Raw genomic sequence first — 16,734 nt, 5'->3', positions numbered from 1 at the left:
TTGTGGGACAAAATCGCATCGCACGCTGTGTGCATTGTCTCATTCAAAACAATGGAATCGAATTCGGCGGAGCGACAAAATCGGGGCTGTGTGCATTGGCCTTAAGAGCCCAATATGATCGATTCATTCCATCCATTCACAGCCCAACAACGTGCTAATGAATGTTCCCTTAAAGTTGCTTGGATTTTAGGGGCGCTTAGGTGGCGTAGCGGACTAAGCGTCGACCACGTAACCGCAGGGTTCCCGGTTCGATTCCGTCCGCGGACATATCCTGCATGTCATCCCTTCTCTCTCTCTCACCCATCCTTCCTGTCAAATCTCTACTGTCTCTATCACAATAAAAAGACAAATCTGAGTGGGACTGCCCCACTCAGAAATAAAATAAAGTTGCTTGGATTTTGGGTCAACATAAAAAAGCATTTACTGACGGAGGGTTTGTCAAGGAGTACATGAGTGGCAGCTGAAACCTTAAAGGGAAAACAAAGACTTGTGTAAAAACTTCAAGCAGATGTATATCAGCATCACGACTTTATTTTAAGGTGCACATTTAAAATTTAAAAAACATTAAAAAAAAAAAAACTCTTATGTATTTTTACATTTCAATTCAGCCCTTAATTTACTTGAAATGAGAAAGGAACATTTATGTATTATTCGAGTACTTATCAATATCATTTATAATCCCTCCAGTTCAATGTGAAAAGTTACAAAAATATGATTTAATTGTACTTTATTTATTTGATTTGACGGCCAGTTGTTGACTACATACAGATGTTGTTCAATTCAATTCTTGTCATGGAAATTAATATATTCCTTATTGGTGAGTTGATGAAATAAAGATAGTCTGAATTTGAATCAAACAGGTTTTGTGTTAATATTCTAGAATAGAATAGAATAGAATAGAATAGAATAGAATAGAATATTAAGAAGTCTAGAATATTAAGAATATTCTAGAAGTCTCAGTTCAGTACAGAGTACAGGTATGTCAGGTGAGGTGAGCCCAGGGCAGAGGGCCAGGTGAACATTAAGTCAGGGGTCAAACTTGTCACCTTTCTGCTAAATTAGCCGTTTCTACTTCAAAATAGGTCATCCACGTGAATCGTGCAGATCTGCAAAAACAATATTTGGGGAGGGGGTGGGGGTCTATGTCTCATCCAAGTCACATGATGACTATTCTTCTAACTAGTCTTCCTGTCTGCTAAACTCCGCTGCTGTTGAAATTACTTGTCGCTTCATGCAGCTAAGGTACAATTCTAGACAGTGTGGAGGACACAGTCACAGTAAGCAACCTGTTTTCAACATAATTATGCAGTGTTAAGGTCAGGACCGCCGCTGAGACCAGCATCAGTGCTAGCGCTATCCATCTACCACCGCTAGAGCTAGCGATATCCCCCCCCCCCCCCCCCCTACACACACACGTGCGACAGGAAACCGGCCTCCTTTCTGAGATAAGCAGTTGCGTCCTGCAGACAGATGTATGCATACAGACAAGACTGGTTAAGCTACAGGATGTTCTTTGCAAACTAGCAGAAGCGGAAAGTACCCAAAACTGCTCATTCTGCACATCATTATCACAGACACATCAATAACATTTTCAATGAATACCATACAAAATAAAGCATTTATAAACCCTTCAATGACGCATAACAATTCTGCCATCACATCCTCCAAAAAGGAGAGAGCGGATAAGTATTAATAAAGAAGTTAGATAGCCAAGTAATGAAGAGTAAAACACACTTCCTTTGTAAGGAGGAGTCAAAATCAAACACACACTAGTAGCAACCAGTGGCGGCTGGCCGATAGAGGGCGCTGGGGCGCCGCCCCCACCTTCACTTCCTAGTTCCCCACCTTCACTTCCTAGTTGCGATTTGTAAAAGTTTTTTTTTTAAATAAACATTGTTTATTCACAAAATGCGGCTGATATTCTGTCGGCGCCTATCAGCATTCATTAAAAATCCTCCAATACAATAAACATTTTATCTGTGTGTGTGTAAAATTCACTGTTAAAATACATAGGGGAGGAGTCGGGGCGCCGGTCAATGCCAGTCTATGGCAGGCCGAATACTTTTCGCTTACACGTGAGCTGTAGCAGCGCTCCAATTGGCTGTGTCTATTTCTAGGCCGGGGCGCAAAAATGTGCGTCCTGAATAACCGGTTGTATTGCAGACAATGCATTATGCTGAGGACTTCCGACTTCCGGTTTTCCGGACTTCCGGAGTATTTTAAATGAACATTCGTAATGTCTGTCTCTGATGTTCATGGTCAATTAAATCAGCCTATTTTGTGCAACTAATAATGTTCCCGCTAATGGGTTAACCGAGCAGCCTCGCACCTAACGTATGCGCGGGGCAAAAATAATCTATTGCCTCTGAAATCACCACGAACAGAACGGCGGAGGTACGGGTAAACACGGCTCATGTTGGTGTCCTCAGAGGTAAGAGCTGTTTTTCTTTAACTCAACTGATAGCATTACCTTGCTGTTGTTGTTTACCGAATGCTTCATCTGACTGTCACACTGTGATTGTACTTGTGTAAACAGTAACACAGACGGGGTGAATTTCATGAATGAAAGTGAAAGTTCTGTCACAAAACGCCGTTACGTATCCTCACACATGTTTAAGTGGGTATTGCGTGGGTAAAGTGAAATTACGTCTTTGTTTTGAGCGCCAGTGCGTTTTATGCACGTGCAGGCGGAAAAAAAATCGTGCACGCGAAAGAGGACCCCCCCGCCACTAATGTCAAAGATCCTGGAGGAAACACTGCTGTGCCCCACCCAAAATTTTTAGCACCAGCCGCCACTGGTAGCAACACACTAAACCTAGCAGTAGCAGTAGCTTACGCTAACAAGCAACACACAGTAGCACACTATGGCCGGTAGTATAAACTATCTAGCAACAAACACACAGTAACAGACTATAGTAGAACACAGTAACAGACTATAGCTTTAACACTAGAACAGCCGTGCCTTTTTACCTACTAAAAGAACCTCTTTAAAATGCTAACCTGCTATTTACACACAACGACCACTAGTTGTCCGCTTGTAAATTAGCCTGCTTCCTACACAGAAGAACAGCAAAATAGCTTTATACTAGCTTATCCCGATGTGATATTGAAAATGTAAGGATACTTAGAACGCACATATCTAGGAAACGTGATGAAAGGAGGTTCCTGAAATGTGATCGAGTGCAAAGATATAACACTTTTCTTTTACTCACAGGGGTCAAAATGACCCCTCATGGCCGATTAAGCTTTAACCCCACACAGAACTCTCAAGTTGTGGAGCCATCTGAGTGTCTCTTCCAGACTGTTATCCTCCACCGTCACCATGGAGACAGGCAGGGAGGAAGGACAATCACCTGGGAGAAACACAGGAAACAGACAGAACACACACACGCGCGCACACACACACACACACACACACACACGCGCACACACACACACGCACACACACACACACACACACGCTAAGGCCGTAACAGCCCCACTAGGGGAAATTCTTTTAGAGCAGCATGTTCACAGAAAAACTGAAAAACATCTCACCACATACCAACAACAACAACAACAACAACAACAACAACAACAACAACAACAAGCGCACCAGGAGCTAGGAAGATCATTGGGTATCTTGGGATACCTTGAAATAATACAATACAATTCAACAATCAGTGAATACACACTATAGCCTAGAGTGCATCGCTAGCCTGTCCCAGTGGAACAGCTTGCTAGTTTCTTCTACATGCAGGCAAGGCAAAGCAGTGTCCCGATGGCAACAGAGACAATTCCTTGGACTAGTCTGATATTCTCATAAACATAGATTAAGACTGGTCTAAGCCTTAGACTAGTCTTATATTCTCATAAACATAGATTAAGGCTGGTCTAAGCCTGAGACTAGTCTTATATTCTTATAAACATAGATTAAGACTGGTCTAAGCCTTAGACTAGTCTTATATTCTCATAAACATAGATTAAGGCTGGTCTAAGCCTTAGACTAGTCTTATATTCTCATAAACATAGATTAAGGCTGGTCTAAGCCTTAGACTAGTCTTATATTCTCATAAACATAGATTAAGACTGGTCTAAGCCTTAGACTAGTCTTATATTCTCATAAAGATAGATTAAGACTGGTCTAAACCTTAGACTAGTCTTATATTCTCATAAACATAGATTAAGACTGGTCTAAGCCTTAGACTAGTCTTATATTCTCATAAACATAGATTAAGACTGGTCTAAGCCTTAGACTAGTCTTATATTCTTATAAACATAGATTAAGACTGGTCTAAGCCTTAGACTAGTCTTATATTCTCAGGTTAGACCAGTCTATTTAAGACTGCCTGTTGCATAAAAAATAATACTGACTTATTTTGAGTTTAGAAAGTTAGCCTCCTTCCCCCCTGGCTAAGCTTGACTTAAGAGCTGTGTTGTAACTCCAGCGTGGTAAACTACTTCACTGGTTAAAACTGCTGAGCAGTATACTAACTTTACCTTAGCCTACATACGTCTTCATACGTTTTCTTCCGCTGCTGGGTGTAGCTAGGTGTAGCTGGGTGTAGCTAGGTGTAGCTAGGTGTAGCTGGGTGTAGCTAGGTGTAGCTGGGTGTAGCTGTTTCGGCCACCATGCTTTTTTTTCAGTCAAGTATCTTATTTTACCTAGAATGCATTGCGTGACAGGCTATAATCTAAGTCAGCCTTATTTTAGTCACTCATAGGTGATCTAAGTCTAAGACTGGGTCTATCTTTATTAAAGTCAGATCCAAGTCTAAGACTGGGTCTATCTTTATTAAAGTCAGATCTAAGTCTAAGACTGGGTCTATCTTTATTAAAGTGAGATCTAAGTCTAAGACTGGGTCTATCTTTATTAAAGTGAGATCTAAGTCTAAGACTGGGTCTATCTTTATTAAAGTGAGATCTAAGTCTAAGACTGGGTCTATCTTTATTAAAGTTAGGTCTAAGTCTTAGACTGGGTCCGGCCCCAGAACATGACCCGGAGATGCTAAAATGCTTTCTGCCTTCCTCTCTGTTTCGCTCCAATTTTTACAATACTGTTACGGCTATTCCTGTCTTTGACTGTCAGGCTCTGGAACCAGCAGATAAAAGAAAAACTTAAGTGTGTTCAGTGTTCACATCAAACTTAAGATGATACAACTACTAGGCTACTTATACTGTATATATATATGTGTGTGTATATATGGCACTGAATCATAACACAAGCTAGACATGTTGATGATGTTCCGGACCTTTGCTCAAGGAAATGTTCTTGAAATGGACCTTGTTGGCAGAGATCCTTCTCTCAACTGTCAACATTCTTCTCTCTAAGGCCCACAGCCTCCTCTCTAATGCCAACATTAACCTCTCTTGTGTAAGCGTTACACTCTCTGAGGTCAACATTCGTTTCTCTAAGGTCAACCTTACTCTCTCTGATGTCAACCTTACTCTCTCTAGTGGCAACTTCCCTCTCTTTACTGCCAACATCCCCCTCTCTACTGCAGACATTACTCTCTCTACTGACAACATGGTTACGTAACATGAACATGAATGAAGCTGATCCAATCACAGTGAGAACTGCCAGAATGAAGACCACAGCAAAGGACACTTTCCAGGGGTTTGTGTGGTCAAACAGCTCAGTAGGGACGTGACACTCTGTCTCCAACATCTCATTGGTCTGCTTGTGTTGAACTCTACAGATGTACTTGTTGGTGTTTGTCTCCTGTACAATGACATGTCGTTTGACTGTGTAGAGTCCCGCACCATCTCTGTGTGTCTCTGGAGGTCCAGCAGAGAGAGGGACTCCTTCACTGTCCTGCCACACCATGTCAGGCTCAGGGTGCCAGCCTCTAGATTCACACAGCAGACCCATCCCCCCCTCTCTGTGTCCCTCAATGGAGACCACTGGCTGGTACCCTACAGCTTTAACATGGAGTTGAATAGGAGAATCATCATACATCAACTTATGGAGCAGAATAAGGCATTTATAAGTTCCATCATCAGTAGCTTGGACATTAGACAGCTTCAAGGAGGTGTTGCCTCTCCTCAGTTCCTCTTTAAACAACGATGTCCTTCCTTTGTAGGACCAGATCTGATCTGAGTTCTGGTCTCTGCCGTCAAGGTAAAGATGGACGCGATTGTCTGAGAAGTCGGGTCTCAACCACTCCACTCTCATGTCCTCAGCACTGATGTTGGGTTTGAGGTGACAGGGCAGGATGATGTCATCACCACGCGTAGCATCAACACGTGAGGGAGTGTGAACCGTAAACCTCTGAGAGCCTGCTCTCTGTAGGAGAAGCAGGAGAGTCCACAGACACGCTGATAGAGTCACCATCGTTCCTGCAAGAGACAATCAAATGAAATGAAATCAGACTTTATTTATAGAGCTCCGTTCGTGCAAAATTGCAATACAATTGCAATACAAGTTTCCATCAGGTTTTCGTTCTAACCACAGTACTGAGACTGCAAAGGTTGTAAATGATCTCAGACTTATCATAGATGCTGGTGGTGTATCAGTTCTTGTCTTGTTAGATTTGAGTGCTGCTTTTGATACAGTAGATCACAGTATTCTAATACATTGTTTAGAAAACTGTGTTGGTCTCTCAGGACTTGTATTAGAGTGGTTTAAATCTTATCTAGCTGGTAGGCATTTCTCTGTTGTCCTGGGAGACTCTGTTTCTGATAATGTTGATATCACATGTGGGGTCCCTCAAGGGTCTATTCTTGGTCCCTTGCTCTTCTCCCTGTACATGATCCCATTAGGTGGAATCATCAGAAAACATGGTGTACATTTTCATAGTTATGCTGATGATACTCTAGCTGTACATACCAGTATTGCCTGATAATTCACATCCACTCAGCTCGCTCAGAGAATTGTCTAAACTAAATCAGGACAAAACTGAGATTCTTGTCATTGGAGCAAAACCACAAAAAGACAAATTGTCGAATACCATGGGAACCTTGCTTTCAAACGGCAAACATGAAGCTAAGAATCTAGGTGTGATTATAGATTCTGACTTAAGCTTTGAGCCTCACATCAAACCAAAACCAGAACAAGCAGACAAGCACATATAACTCCTATTTTAGAAACTCTACACTGGCTTCCTGTTAAGTTCAGAATAGATTTCAAGATCCTTCTGCTTGTTTATAAAGCTGGAATAGCACCAGAATATTGCATATCAGCCCAGTAGAGCTCTCAGGTCTTCTGACGCTGGTTTTCTCTGTGTACCACATGTACAAAAGAAGAGATTTGGTGAGGCTGCATTCTCATTTTATGCACCCAGATTGTGGAATGCACTGCCAGTTTACATTAGGGATGCAACCTCAGCACATATGTTCAAGTCAAGACTATAAACCCATCAAAATATTGCCTTTAAATTACTAAATAATGAAATGATGATTATATAATGATTGGAGCACTTTGAGCTGCAACGTTTGCAGGAAAAACGCTATACAAATAAAAGTTATTATTATTATTATTGTTATTATTATTACTGTGTTACTGTTGTGTTTTTCCCTGTATCTGAATGCTGCATGTCAATGTTGAGGAATCAAATCCAAATAGTTTGACCCTTGTCTTCTTGTCCAGTACGTAATAAAAGCGTTTCTGACTGATTGTGATGATCAGTATATATGTATCCAGTCTGATTGTGATGATCAGTATATATGTTTCCAGTCTGATTGTGATGATCAGTATATATGTATTGTGACGGCCCTGGCCCCATATTGTGTCCTGGCCTGTAATAAACATCTGTTTCCCTGTCTGCAGAGAGTACTCCTGCTGGACAGGGTTACTAATCAGCAGAATGCAGGTCAGCTGGTGGACAGCTGATTGTGCCCCACCTGGTTCCAGGATCCAGGGCATAAAAGATCTATGCAGGCCTCAGTATTGAGGCCCCCTTCTAGGCACCATTATTTGTCTTATTTGTTTGTTCCTTGTTTCACACCATGCAACACTCACCTCACCACTTTCCACTACACTCACATTACACCACTGATTTACTGACTACCACACCTCATCTTATTATTGTTATTGGCCTCTATTAGTTATAATAAAACATTTCTTATCATTTACTTTAAGATCGCGTGTGTGTCTCCCGTTTTTGTCATGGTCATGAGCCTGGCCGTGACAAATTGGGGGCTCGTCCGTTTTCGTTTTTCTAGCATTATTTTTGATCACCTTTTGGTAAGTAAATATTGCTTTTTTTTCTATTGAATTCTACCCGGTACTTTTTTGCTTAATTGATAGTTAAAACATTGTGGTTCATCATTACTTGTGGTGCGACTCCCATGGCTTGTTGCCTTGATTGACAGGGGGTGCCTTGTTAAGTTAATAGGCGCGTGTCTCTGTTAGTAGCCTAGGCAGAGATTTTGGTGAATGAACTGCAAACTGGTGTCGTAGTCGATTCCCCACCAGTTCAAAATTATCGCCTGCGGGTGTTTTTTTTTGAAAGCCTTGAGTGGCATATTAAGCATTTTGGAGACACACTTATCGCATTTTTGTATATAATAGCCTATTGTTAATTGATCTGCGCGATCGTTTTGTTTGTAATGGTGCTTAGATAGTTTTTTTTTCTATTGGGGCAAGAGGGTGTATACAATTGGCTGTCAGTTGCGCACATGTAGGCTACGGGGCTGCCCTGGTAGGCTTACGGTCTCTCTCCTTTGAGTCTGGCTGAGCGTTTTTCTGTAGTGTTGCGGTACGGCGGCTAGAGCAATTGTCTCGGGGACACATTCTTAGCTGTCAGGTGGGCGACCAGCTTGCTGGGGGTCTAACCGGGCTGACGAGTTAGTGTTTAAAGATCCTCCCGCTAACGCATGAAGACTAGGGTTGAGCTTACTCAGTCAGGTCCTGGGGTAGGCAGTCAGATAGGGGCATGCTCCGTTGCGAGGTTGTCAATTTCCTCTGATGCGCGCTGAGTTGTCAGTGTATACGTCATCTTGGGTCCATAGGCCTACATTGTCCTGTACTTAATATTGTGATTTAATTAAATAAAAATGTCTGGAGTAGAGGGGTTTATAGCAGCTCCATCCTATGACTTATTGTACCGTTTTACTAAAGCTCAATTGTTATTGGTTGCAAAACATTATGATGTAGCGGTGGTAGAACAAAAGAAACATGAGCTTAGGGCATGTTTAGAGTCGAAACTGGTCGAGATGGCAATTTTGCCACAGCCTGTCAAGGGTTCATCTTCGCCTGTTGCTAAGCACCCTTTTACATTTGACCAGGAAAAAGAATTGCTCAAACTGAGATTAGACCAGGAATTTGCACTTGAGAAAATGAAATGTGAAATCCAAATGCAAACTGTGGAGTTAGAGAGACATAGGTTGAATTTGATTGAAGGCGGTAAAATCAGTAGTGAAGTCTTAAGTAGTGGGGGTTCTTTTGCTTCCAGGGGAGCAAATAGAGGCTTATTTGATATAGCAGGAAACTTGAAACTTTTACCTAAATTTAATGAAAGGGATCCTGACTTGTTTTTTTCGTTGTTTGAGCGCGTCGCTGACACTCGTGGTTGGCCAGATGCTGAACGCACCCTCATGTTACAATGTGTTTTTACAGGTCGAGCACAGTTGGCATATTCGTCCCTGAGCCGTGAGGATTCTCTGATTTATGAGAAAGTGAAGTCTGCAGTGCTTAAATCTTATGAACAGGTTCCGGAGGCCTACAGACAGAAATTTAGGAATTGGAGGAGAAACAAGAGTCAGACACATCTTGAGTTTGCAAGAGAATTAGTTTTGCATTTCAATCGCTGGTGCAAGGCGTCTGATGTAGATGATTTTGATGATTTGTGTGATCTGATTGTACTGGAGCAATTTAAAAATGCTATTCCCCAGAATATAGCCACTTATATTAGTGAAAAGCAGGTGACTACTCCTGCTGAAGCTGCTGCGTTGGCAGATGATTTTACATTGACTCATAGCAGGGGTAAGTTTGGAGAGCCGCGCATGTTTGGTGAGTCTCACGCTTATGTGCCAGAGTCTGGGTTTCAGAGGAGTACCTTTGGTTTTGATATGCCACCTGCTGGTCAGTCAGTTGCAACTGATTTTGGTCGTAGAGGTCAGAATAGTTCAAGGAGTTATGAGAATCAGACTAGTTCAAGGAGTTATGAGAATCAGAATAGTTCAAGGAGTTATGAGAAAGTGTGCAGTCACTGCCATAAAAAGGGGCATGTTAAATCTGAATGCTATGCTTTAAAGTCTAGAGGTAAGCCTTGGGCTCCAGTGTCTCATGGGGATGGGGCTAAAGGGGCTGGTTGCGCGGCGCCGGTGGTGCAGCGGGTTAAGTCTGCTGCCCAAGCCTGTGATTCGCTGTCCCAGGTGCGCTCTACACATGTTGAGTCTCCACAATCCTCTGACCTTGAATCTTACTTGCCATTCCTTACAGATGGTTTGGTGTCCCTCGTCGGTGGGGATGAGAAGGTCCCAGTAAACATTTTACGGGATACTGGGGCATTTGATTCGTTTATTTTAGCTTCTGCTTTGCCATTTTCTGATGCCTCTGACACAGGTGACTCCATTCCCATTCGTGGTATGGGTTTGGCTGTATTGCATGTTCCTCTGCACAGAATAATTCTTTCATCTGATTTGTTTCAGGGTGAGATGACTGTGGGTGTGCGCCCAGCGTTGCCCTGTGAGGGGGTGACCATGATCATGGGTAATGGCTTGGTTGGTGCACGAGTGTGGGCAGATGTGGCGCCACCTGTGGTGGTTACGTCTGTGCCAGTATTTAAAAGCAAGCCTGATGAAAGTGAACGGGAGTTTCCTGAGGTGTTCACTGCGTGTGCCGTAACTCGTGCCATGAGCCGTGCCACGCCTGACCCTGACAAAATGGTGGATGATGTGGAGCATGTGATATCACTGTCTGATTTTCCCCTGTCTGTCCCTCACAGTGAACTGGTGAGAGAGCAGCGGGCAGATCCAAGTCTGAAAGAGCTGTTTGAGGGAGCTCTCCCTGCTGGGGGGGTGAGGAACAGCGCCCATGCCTATTTCATTCACAATGAGGTATTGGTGAGGAAGTGGGTTCCCCATGGCGTTGAGTTTGTGGGAGACCCCATTTACCAAATTGTTGTGCCCTCCAAGTATCGCAGCTTGGTTCTGCAGGTGTCACATGATGAGGGTGGACACCTAGGAGTTTCTAAGACCTATGATCGCATCCTCCGTTACTTCGTTTGGCCTCGCCTTAAGAGGGATGTGGCAGCCTATGTAAAAACATGTCATACATGTCAGTTGACAGGAAAGCCGAATCAGAGCATTACACCGGCTCCATTGAGTCCGATTCAGGCAACCAGTCAACCGTTTGACCATCTCATTATTGATTGTGTCGGTCCCCTCCCTCCGTCTCGTACTGGGGCTAAGTATTTGCTGACAGTTATGTGCCAGGCTACCAGGTATCCTGCAGCTTATCCCTTACGCAATATCACCACCAAGTCTGTAGTCCGTGCCTTGACTCAGTTCATTTCAATCTTTGGCATACCAAAAATCATCCAGTCTGACCAGGGTTCTAATTTCTCTTCCCATCTGTTCGCTCAGGTCCTGAAACAGCTGCGCGTTAAGCACAACAGGGCGTCAGCCTATCACGCGCAGAGCCAGGGCGCATTGGAGCGATTCCATGCAACTTTGAAATCTTTGTTGCGCGCCTACTGTACTGAGCTGGACGGAGATTGGGAGGAGGGGCTTCCTTGGATGATGTTAGCCGCCAGGGAGGTGAGCCAGGAAAGTACGGGTTTTAGTCCCAATGATCTGGTGTTCGGACACACAGTACGTGGCCCCTTGGCCGTTATCCAAGATGATTGGAAAGAGTCCGAACCACCAAAAAACTTGCTTAGTTACGTACTCGGCTTTAAGCATAGGCTTTATGAAGCCGGTGAGCTGGCAAAAGAAAAACTAGCTAGTGCACAAAAGAAAATGAAACGCCTTTATGACCGCCGAACTGAGCCACGGAAGTTTAGCCCGGGTGATCAGGTTCTGGCACTCTTGCCCATGGTTGATTCCCCCTTTTGTGCTAAATTTACTGGTCCACATACTGTAGTAAAGCAAGTGTCTGATCTTAATTACCTGATTGCTACACCTTTGCGTGGGAAGCCTAATCAGCTCTGCCACATTAATTTATTGAAACCGTATTATGACCGTGTGTCTGATTCTGTGGAGCAGGCGTCAGTTCCTGTTCGTCCAGCGTGTGTAGCCAGTACAGTAGGGGATTCCCCTCAGGTGGTGGCAGAGCCTGAGGAGGATGGCCTATCCAGTCCCGGCCAGGAGTTGTTGACTGGAAGATTGAAAAATTCAGAGTCCCTTCGTGATCTTGGGAGCTCGTTGGGGCATTTAACAGAGGTTGAATGTACCCAACTGCTGCATCTTGTTAAGGATTATCCATCCATTTTTACGTCACATAAAAGGGAAGGACAATGTAGTGGCAGATGCATTGTCCAGGGCCCCTTGTTAAAATTGTTTTTGTGTTAACTAATTTCCTGTTTTTACCCTTCTACTGTTCCTGCTCCTCTTAATTATGGCTTCATTGGTACCTGTTGCCGAGGTTGGAGTAATGGTGGTTGGTCCTGAATACAGGTGATTATATATTATTTTACTGTGGGGTGTTTCCCTGTTGTGCAGTGTTCCCTTTGGGACCCTGTTTCTATGGGAGGGGGTGTGACGGCCCTGGCCCCATATATTGTCCTGGCCTGTAATAACATCTGTTTCCCTGTCTGCAGAGAGGCCTCCTGCTGGACAGGGTTACTAATCAGGGGAATGCAGATCAGCTGGTGGACAGCTGATTGTGCCCCACCTGGTTCCAGGATCCGGGACATATAAAAGACCCATGCAGGCCTCAGTATGGAGGCCCCCTTCTAGGCACCATTATTCTTTATTATATTTAGTTTGTTCCTTGTTTCACACCATGCAACACTCACCTCACCACTTTCCACTACACTCACATTACACCACTGATTTACTGACTACCACACCTCATCTTATTATTGTTATATAGGCCTCATTTAGTTTACAATAAACATTTTCTTATCATTACTTACTAAGATCGTGTGTGTGTCTCCCGTTTTTGTCATGGTCATGAGCCTGGCCGTGACAGTATCCAGTCTGATTGTGATGATCAGTATATATGTATCCAGTCTGATTGTGATGATCAGTATATATGTATCCAGTCTGATTGTGATGATCAGTATATATGTATCCAGTCTGCAGCATGCAGGAGATGGTAGAAGAAGTCAGACTTACCTTGTTGGTGCTGTTGCTGAAAATGAGATTCAAGTATGATCCTAGAGGCAGTCCTGGCAGCTGGCAGCCCTACACAGCACTGCACACATTTCTTGTAAATGGGACCGTTTACTTTCAATGACTTGGTCTGAAATCTCTTTCTCTCTTTCACTTTCACTCTCTCGGAAGTTAGTCGACGGAAATAAATGAGTGACTGCATTAAGATCCTCCTACCGGCAGGGGGCGGTGTAGCGCCATGTCAGACATCACGCTGTGTAGTGGGCTCGAAATGCAGTGAAGTAGTGATTGTTTACAATCTGCCAACGATGAGCAAGCAGACAAACTATAGGTGTTATACAAATATGATAATAATAATAATAATACATTAGACTCATATAGCGCTTTTCTAGACACTCAAAGACGCTTTACAAACTTAAAAGATCTAGTAGTAGTAATAATAAAACAGACATACATATCCATCATGTCTGTCTCTGCTACAAGATGACTAGGTGAGAAGGTAGAACAGTCAAATAATAGATATTTATAGCTGCTGCCATCTCACACCAGGTTGATATCAGATGCTGTCAGTACAGCTTTGTTACACAAGGTTGATATCAGATGCTGTCAGTACAGCTTTGTTACACAAGGTTGATATCAGATGCTGTCAGTACAGCTTTGTTACACAAGGTTGATATCAGATGCTGTCAGTACAGCTTTGTTACACAAGGTTGATATCAGATGCTGTCAGTACAGCTTTGACACACAAGGTTGATATCAGATGCTGTCAGTACAGCTTTGACACACAAGGTTGATATCAGATGCTGTCAGTACAGCTTTGACACACAAGGTTGATATCAGATGCTGTCAGTACAGCTTTGTTACACAAGGTTGATATCAGATGCTGTCAGTACAGCTTTGACACACAAGGTTGATATCAGATGCTGTCAGTACAGCTTTGTTACACAAGGTTGATATCAGATGCTGTCAGTACAGCTTTGTTACACAAGGTTGATATCAGATGCTGTCAGTACAGCTTTGTTACACAAGGTTGCTATCAGATGCTGTCAGTACAGCTTTGACACACAAGGTTGATATCAGATGCTGTCAGTACAGCTTTGACACACAAGGTTGATATCAGATGCTGTCAGTACAGCTTTGTTACACAAGGTTTCAACCTTCAACTATTCAAACATCTGAACCAGACTTCTCTGGTGCTGCCAGTGCCACCGTATTTCTCCAGACAGGGTTAGGGGTCCTGCCATTACTGATGACGTATCACATTATGATTGGCTGTGATGACGTAACACATTATGATTGGCTGTGATGACGTATCACATTATGATTGGCTGTGATGACGTATCACATTATGATTGGCTGTGATGACGTATCACATTATGATTGGCTGTGATGACGTATCACATTATGATTGGCTGTGATGACGTATCACATTATGATTGGCTGTGGTGACGTATGAATGAATGAATGAATGAATGAATGGTCTTTATTGTCATTAATATAGTACAGGTACCATACAACGACATTTGTGAGGGGGGGCTCCCCTGGTGCTAGGAAAAAAAATACTAAAAACAAGAAGGGAAAAGAGCTGGTTTACATAAATAAAGGCTATATACACTATCCACTATACTATACTATACAAATAAAACACTGTGCTGTACTCTATGCTATGCTATAAATATCCTAACATTTCCTATCTCTGAACCTTATGTGCACGAGGGTTGTCATATTGCACATAGTATTATTGCACATTCATTTAAAGTGTCGCAGTTTGCAGGTTTGAAATGTTCACAGTTGTGTTTCAGTATTGCACTTGATTACAATCTAGTAGCTGCCATCAAATTGTCTAGATTGTCCAGGGCCTAGAACCTAGGTCTTTGCTGTGTTCAGGGCCTGAATGGCCCTAGGGTAGAAGCTGAGCTTCAGTCTATTTGTCCTTGCGGACATGGTCCTGAACCGCCTGCCCGAGGGCAGCCGAACAAAGTGTTCGTTCCCAGGGTGGGATGGGTCTCTGGAGATCTTGGAGGCCTTCCTGAGGCAGCGTGTGTTGTACAGCTCTTCCAGACAGGGGAGGGGGGCGCCGATGATCTTCTGGGCCGATCTCACGACTCTCTGTAGCGCTTTCCTCTCTGCGGCTGTGCAGCTGGAGAACCACACGCAGATGCAGTAGGTGAGGATGCTCTCCACTGTGCAGCGGTAGAAGGTCACAAGCAGCTCCTGTTTGAGGTGGTATTTCCTGAGGACTCTCAGGAAGTAGAGCCGCTGTTGTGCCTTCTTGATGATGGCTGCTGTGTTGGTCTTCCAGGACAGGTCATCCTGTATGTGCACCCCCAGGAATCGGAGGGTTGAGACTCTCTCCACGCTACCTCCATCGACGAGCAGGGGCTGGACCTCAGATTTTTTCCTCCTGAAGTCCACGATGATTTCCTGGGTCTTTGACTGGTTCAGCAGCAGGTTGTTAACCTTGCACAGCTTGCCCAGCTGCTCCACCTCATCCCTGTACGCCGCCTCGTCCCCCCCCGAGATGCAGCCCACCACGGTGGTGTCGTCTGCAAACTTTATGATGGAGTTGCTGGGGTGGACGGGGGTGAAGTCGTAGGTGTAGAGGTTGTAGAGGATGGGGCTTAGCACGCAGCCCTGGGGGGACCCAGTGCTGAGTCTGAGGGCTGTGGAGGTGTGGGAGCCCACCCGCACCCTCTGGGGGCGGTCAGACAGGAAGTCCTTGATCCATGCACAGATGGAGTGTGATAGTCCCAGGTCTAGTAGTTTGGTCACTAGCCTGTCTGGAAAGATGGTGTTGAAGGCAGAGCTGAAGTCCACAAAGAGCAGTCTCGCGTAGCTGTTCCCCCTCTCCAGGTGGGATAGAGTGGAGTGGAGAGTCGTCGCGATGGCGTCCTCTGTGGACCTGTGGGCTCGGTAGGCGAACTGGTATGGATCCAGGTTGGGCGGGAGGCGTGTGACTATGTGGGCCCGGACCAGTTTCTCGAAGCACTTCATGATGATTGGTGTGAGTGCCACCGGGCGGTAGTCGTTTAGGCAGCTCACCGTGCTTTTCTTCGGGACTGGGATGATTGTTGAGTTTTTCAGGCAGGGTGGGATGGTGGCCTGGGACAGGGACTGGTTGCAGATGTTGGTGAAAACCCCGGCCAGCTGGTCGACGCAGTCCCTCAGCACCCGTCCCAGGACGCCATCCGGCCCTGAGGCTTTTCTGGGGTCCACCGCCTTCAGCACGCGTCTCACTTCATGCTCTGTAAGGGTGAGGCTGCTGAGAGCTGGAGAGAGTGGTGTTTGTGTTGTGGTTACCTCCGTTCGCCCCTCGTCGAACCGGGCGTAGAAGGAGTTCAGCTCTTCCGCCAGCAGGGGGTCGTCCTCCGCGGCTGTGAGCCTGTTGGCTCTGAAGTTTGTCATGTGCTGAACCCCCTGCCACACCCGCCTGGAGTCGTTGCTCAGGAAGCATTCCTCAATCTTCTCTCTGTGGTCTGCCTTGGTCTCCCGGATGCCACGGTTTAGGTTAGCCCTGGTGGTGCTGTACAGCAG

General features: G+C 44.6%; 1 protein-coding gene across 1 annotated transcript; it reads right to left on the bottom strand.

Moving 5' to 3' along the window:
- Positions 1-1,083: 1,083 nt before the first annotated feature.
- LOC308159138 (butyrophilin subfamily 1 member A1-like) lies at positions 1,084-6,313 on the bottom strand (the record flags this gene model as incomplete). The annotated part of the gene is made up of 2 exons (XM_080532891.1): positions 1,084-1,106; positions 5,515-6,313. 2 exons carry the CDS (start codon positions 6,311-6,313, stop codon positions 1,084-1,086), a joined length of 822 nt encoding a protein of 273 aa, XP_080389017.1.
- Between the last annotated feature and the right edge of the window lie 10,421 nt (positions 6,314-16,734).

This window comes from Nansenia antarctica (assembly GCF_963989245.1).
Source record: "Nansenia antarctica genome assembly, chromosome: 5".
NCBI lineage: Eukaryota > Metazoa > Chordata > Actinopteri > Argentiniformes > Microstomatidae > Nansenia > Nansenia antarctica.
Note: the sequence above shows the minus strand (reverse complement) of the source record. Positions and strands in the feature narration are given on the sequence as shown.